The sequence below is a fragment of the Pediculus humanus genome, genomic scaffold, assembly GCF_000006295.1.
Source record: "Pediculus humanus corporis 1103172107768 genomic scaffold, whole genome shotgun sequence".
Taxonomy (NCBI): Eukaryota; Metazoa; Arthropoda; class Insecta; order Psocodea; family Pediculidae; genus Pediculus; species Pediculus humanus.
In genome coordinates this window covers 66,469-72,311 of record NW_002987366.1, presented here as the reverse complement: position 1 = coordinate 72,311, position 5,843 = coordinate 66,469, and the positions used below count along the sequence as shown (strand labels likewise).

The window sequence follows — 5,843 nt, the reverse complement described above, 5'->3', positions numbered from 1 at the left end:
GTCGCATAAGAAAGAAAGTAGTTTAGGTAGGAAAGGAGGATCAAAAAATCATGTTAACGGTTATCATTCACCTAAAAATAATAATAATAATATTAATAATATAAAAAAATCATCGCCGTATAACAGCAGAAATATTAGTCCATTAAGAATGATGAGAAAATCACAAAGTGCAGAAGAAAGATTTCGTTTTGATGATAAACCACCAAGTTCAAGAGGAAGCGAGTACGATAATATTTATTTAATTATTTATTTTCTCTCTCTCTCTCTCACACACGTGGTTAATTAAAAGAAATAATGATAATAATAACGCTTATAAATTGATATAAATAATTCAAAATTATATTTTTTAGGTCAGAAGGTTCTGATGTTATTTATCGTAAAGCTATTAAAAATTCTGGAATATCAGGTCTTGAAGATAACATTAAGGTTTGCGTAAGGTATGCATGCTATTTATTTATTAATAATAATAAAATAAAATTTATTAATACGCGTCACATTTTATTAATTTAAACGTTAACAAAAATTCATATAGACAAATTTAAAATGGGTGAGCCAAAAATGCAAAATAGTAAATGATGATCTAAAAATAAGAAGATATAATAAAAAAAATATATATATATATGTGTTAAATTATATATAAAAAAAATAAAAAAATCAATATGGCGATTCTTCAGGTGCCATAGAATACGGAGGTAGAAAAGCTAATCCTTTGATTTCTCTTAAAAGTTTTAAACCAATTATAAAAACTATACCACTTCTTATTAATTGTCTAAAAAATCTTTTTTTCCAATAATTTTTCCACATGTCGACATAATATGTTACCCAAGCTCTAACATCTCTTTCTTCTTCCCTATATGGTACTTCTTCTACATCACTTTCGTAAACGCTTTCCGAAGTGTCCGTTTCGCTTTTACCCCCCATATTAATATTTCGGTTTTCTTTTTTTTTTTTGTTTTTTTTTTTTTTTGTTTTTTGTTAAATAAAAATTTAGCACTGACTCGATACTATTTAAACATGATTATTATAATTTAATTTGGTTAAAATAAATCAATGTTTACATTTAAGTTTATTTCTGCTAAAATTTACGACTATTTCCTCGTGACGTCATCAACTATGATTATATACTCATTTTAAATAATTCGAAACTCGATTAAGTTTTTTTTTTTTTTTCATCCCCTCCTTCCCTCCCCCACCCCCAATTCTTATTATTTTTCATGTAGGAAAATAAATAAATAATAATGATTAAAATTGTGCGTTATGTATTTAATGTTGTTTTATTTTAGAGTTAGACCATTGAATAAAAAAGAATTAAAAAATGGAGATGATTCTGTTGTTTCATTTCCCGGAAGTGGACAAATAATTGTAAGTTTTCTTTTTTTTAAAGTTAAATTTTCTTTTATAAAGGAAAAAAGTTTACTTTTGTATTTTATTAAAGCTTGATACTCAATCGATCGGACAAAAATCTAAAATATTCACATATAATGTTGTTTTCGAACCGTTGGCAACTCAAGAAGATATTTTACAACATTCTGGAATAAAAAGATTAATTGAAATGGCTGTAGAAGGATATAATTGTACAGCTTTTTGTTATGGACAAACCGGAAGTGGAAAAACACATACTTTGACCGGTCCCCCCGGTTTGGTTAGTTTTCTAATTCTAATAAAATACTAATTATAAGAATTTACAAATTATTTATCTTCATTTTTCTTTTTATTTAAATGAAAAACATCAACCTGGTTTTATGTCCGACAAAAAAAAAAATTTAATAAATTTATTTATAGTTTGAAGGACCAGTAGACGTTTATTCAGAACATCATGGATTAGTTTTTAGAAGTTTTATGTATTTATTTAAATTACTTCAAGAAAGAAGAGATTTTCATTTTGTACTCAAAGCATCATTTTTAGAAATATATAATGAAAAGGTAACAACAATAACCGCTTTTCTCGATTTTTTTTTTTTCTTTATAATTTAAAAACAAATTAATTTTCATTCATTAGGTGATTGATCTATTGAATGGCTCCTCTAGAAAACCTCTATCGGTTAGATGGTCAAAAAAATCACAAGGATTTTTTGTTGAAAATCTTTTTACCGTAGATTGCGAAGAATTGGATGATTTATTAGCAGTTTTAGAAGAAGGTACAATACTCAAATCTTTTCCCCTCCCCCCCATTCGCAAACAAAAAAAAATTTTAATGGGTATTTAATTTTTCCAGGGATGAGAAACCGATCGGTGGGAAGACATAACATGAATGATTATTCCAGCAGAAGTCACACTATTTTAACCGTTCACATAACGTCAGAACAATCGATTCCAGAATCTCAAGTATTCATATCAAAACAAGGTAAAATAAATTTCGTGGATTTAGCCGGAAGTGAAATGACAAAAAAAACACACAGCGAAGGAAAAACTCTAGAAGAAGCTAATAATATTAATAAAAGTCTCATGGTTTTAGGTAAGAAGAAAACTATAATGATATTTTTTTTTTTTCATAATTAATTTTGACCTATTAATGAGGTTAAATAAATTTAATTTATGAAATATTAAAAAGGGTAAAAAAAACTACGTTTTAAGAAATATTCTTTGAAACAATCGCGTTTTAACTTATTTATACCATTTAAATATTTAATTCGACATTTTTAAAATATTAGAAACCTTAGCGTGACGAAATAACTGACAGCTTTTTTTTTTTTTTTTTCCATTTGATTTTTATTATTTGACTTTGAATTCGATTTTTTTTTTTTTTTTTTTTTCATTTGAATATAATTTAATAGGGGAGTTCCGGGGGAAATTATTTATTTATCGTTTTGTTTTACATTTATTGGAAAATTATATGTATTTATTATGTATATAAAATATAATTTTAAGTTATTATTCAATTAAGTTATTATTTTAATATGGCTGACTGGGGTCAGGGTTTTCAAAAAGAAAAAAAAAGTTGAAAATTTAATTTATGTGAAATAATATTTGATGTTTTTTTTTTTTTTTTTTTTTTTTTAATATTAGGATATTGTATTGCTTCATTAAGCGATTCGAAAAAAAAATCTGGACATATACCCTACAGGGATAGCAAATTAACAAAACTTTTGGCTGATAGCCCTTGCTGGTAATGGAGTAACTTTAATGGTAAGATAATTTTTTAAATAAATATTTACAAAATGGTTTTTGGCTACAATTATAACGATATGTAGTAATAGTTTTAAACAAAAGGTGTAGGTGTAAAAAACAACGATGAAGTAATTTTTTGGGGGCTAGAGTTTAATTTAAAAAATTTTAATTTAATTTTAGATAGCTTGCATTTCACCGGCAAAATCAAACATAAGCGAAACGTTAAATACATTAAGATATGCAGCGAGAGCAAAAAATATAACAACAAAACCAGTTGTTGTTATGGTAAATCAATTTATTTTTTCATGACAGAAAAGTTTACACAAATTGAAATTCATTTTTAAAAAATTTACACTTTCTTCAGGATCCCAGAGATGCTTTGATTCTCAGTCTTAAACGAGAAGTTAACGCTTTGCAAAATGAAAATGAACATTTACGAAGTTTATTAAACTTGGGTCGAATGCCTCTTGAATCTCGGTCACTGTTAGAAACAAGTGATGGAATCGGTTCCAAGCTTTCACTATCAAGTAAAAGAAAAACTACACATAAAACTACACAACTACAATTAATATTTAATATGGCGATGATACAGGGGAAAAAAAAATGAAACTATACTGTGTACATTTCAGGTGGAAGCATCGTCCCAGTTATGACAGAGGTAGAATTGAAAAAATTGGCAGATTTAGAAGGACAAGAATTGATTGAACTTGTTAAACACTACATGCAAGAAAATGATGCCTTGAGAAAGGAAAATTCTGATTTATTTTCAACAAGAGATATACTCATTCGAGATCAAGAATTGGTGTGCAGAGAGAATGAGAGATTATTGAAAAAGTTGGAAGATGTCAATTCGTAAGTGCTACCAACATTAAATTTGATAATGAAATATTTTAATTATCCTTTCTTTTTCAAATTGTCCTTTATTACATAATGAACTTTTAGAGTTTGCTGTCGGTCTCCCATAATACCAGCAAGACCAACATTTTCTGCTGAAATGTTAAATGGAGATTTAGATTCTTCAATGAATTTATCTACAAATGCAGTAAATGGTAGTTTTTCAAGCTATTCTAAACATGATGATTACCCAAAGATTCCTGATTCAATTCAAAAAGAAATAAACAGAAGACAAATTGGGTATTTTAAAAATTTATTATATAAAAATACTTTTGATATCCTCATATTGAAAAATTCACTAATTACTTGTTAAATTTAGATCAAACATAATAGGAGAATTGAAATTACCACAAAAAATTCAAAATTTAATAGAAAGCAGAAATATAAGCTCTACAGGTTCAGAAGGTAGCACATCATCATCCGATCAGAAGAATATAACACAAAAGGACTTTAACGAGTAAAGTTATAAATAAATGTAAAATTCAATGTTACAGCACTTTTCATTACATTGTCAATATTTCTTTTCAATAATATTTGTTTTTAAAATGTTTTAGTAAATTGAATAAAATATTTTTAAAAAAGAGTTTTTCATAATTTTAGGAGTCAAATTTTGATGATAGATAATAAAGTTGACACCAAAACTAATGGAAATGATAACTGTAAAAATAAAAAAATTTTACAAAAAAATTCAGATCCTAAAAAACAACCTGATACAAAAGAGAAATTTTTCAAAGATGATGATGATGTTGATATTCAATGACAGCAACTTTCCAGAAGTAGTGATACTTCTGGAAGAATTTCAACAGCCACTACACTACCTGTAGCTGATAAAAATAAAAATGAACATATTTTTGGAAGTGAAGTTTCCTTAAGAAGTGATACTGATTAAATCACGAATAATTTTTACGTTTAAAAGAAAATTTGACTTTTCTAAAACGATTAAGTTCAGAACTTTTAATGTTGTCAAAATGTAATAACACTAATATAATGTTAGTTTTAAGATTCAAAAATTCGAAAATAAAAATTAATTTATTTACATCAATTATTTGTTAAATTTCGAATTACTCAATCTTTATAATAATTTTGTCTCTCTTGTAAAACAAAAAAAAAGTATTTCAAAAACTTAAACATTAATAAATATAATTTAAAAAATTTGAAAATATTTTACTTTCCTTTCTTTTTAGATGATTGTAAGCGAGATACGAATTTTTTTTCTCACTTTTTTTCTAGGCCTTAAATTCTTCTTTCTTTATAGAGAAATCTAATTCTTTGTTTTAAATTATAATCACAAAAACACAATGCCAATTAAGTAAAACCTTTTAATAGTAAAAATGAGGTTAAATTTAAAACTAGGCGGCAATAACGTAAAATAAAATTTAAAATTAAATTACAATCATTTCAAAATGAAAATAACGATATTGACGATTTCAATCATAGGCTTTAATAGTCATTCAAATATTCAAAAGCGCGAAAATATTAATAAGTTTTCAGGGCCTTAAGAACTTAGTTATACTCTGTGAAACTAAATAACTTCCGCTTTGTTTTCTGGTATTCAGCTGTCTATTGTGAAAAAAATTTTTGTATTATTTGTTATTTCTTTTGTGGTAAAAATTATTCAGCTACTAAGAAAAATTGGCTGCTGATACGGCCGGATTATCCGATGTCTAGTGCTGATAAGTTGCACAATTCCGTTGATCCCCCTGCAAAGAAGCGGAGACTTGCGTCGTCAGGAGAATCAGCCATTCAAGCAATACCAGACATGTCGCAAAACAATTCAGGCAATGAAATTGACGAAGGTCTTTATTCTCGTCAGCTATACGTTTTAGGTCACGATGCTATGC

At 26.7% G+C, this 5,843-nt stretch overlaps 1 protein-coding gene across 1 annotated transcript; it reads left to right on the top strand.

The window, feature by feature from the left end:
- Nucleotides 1-1,257: 1,257 nt before the first annotated feature.
- Phum_PHUM354900 (Kinesin-II 85 kDa subunit, putative) lies at nt 1,258-4,891 on the top strand (the record flags this gene model as incomplete). The annotated part of the gene is made up of 13 exons (XM_002427902.1): nt 1,258-1,362; nt 1,436-1,637; nt 1,790-1,923; nt 2,000-2,138; nt 2,216-2,455; nt 3,007-3,106; nt 3,198-3,210; nt 3,289-3,393; nt 3,473-3,635; nt 3,738-3,960; nt 4,051-4,157; nt 4,336-4,459; nt 4,777-4,891. 13 exons carry the CDS (start codon nt 1,258-1,260, stop codon nt 4,889-4,891), a joined length of 1,770 nt encoding a protein of 589 aa, XP_002427947.1.
- Nucleotides 4,892-5,843: the final 952 nt, after the last annotated feature.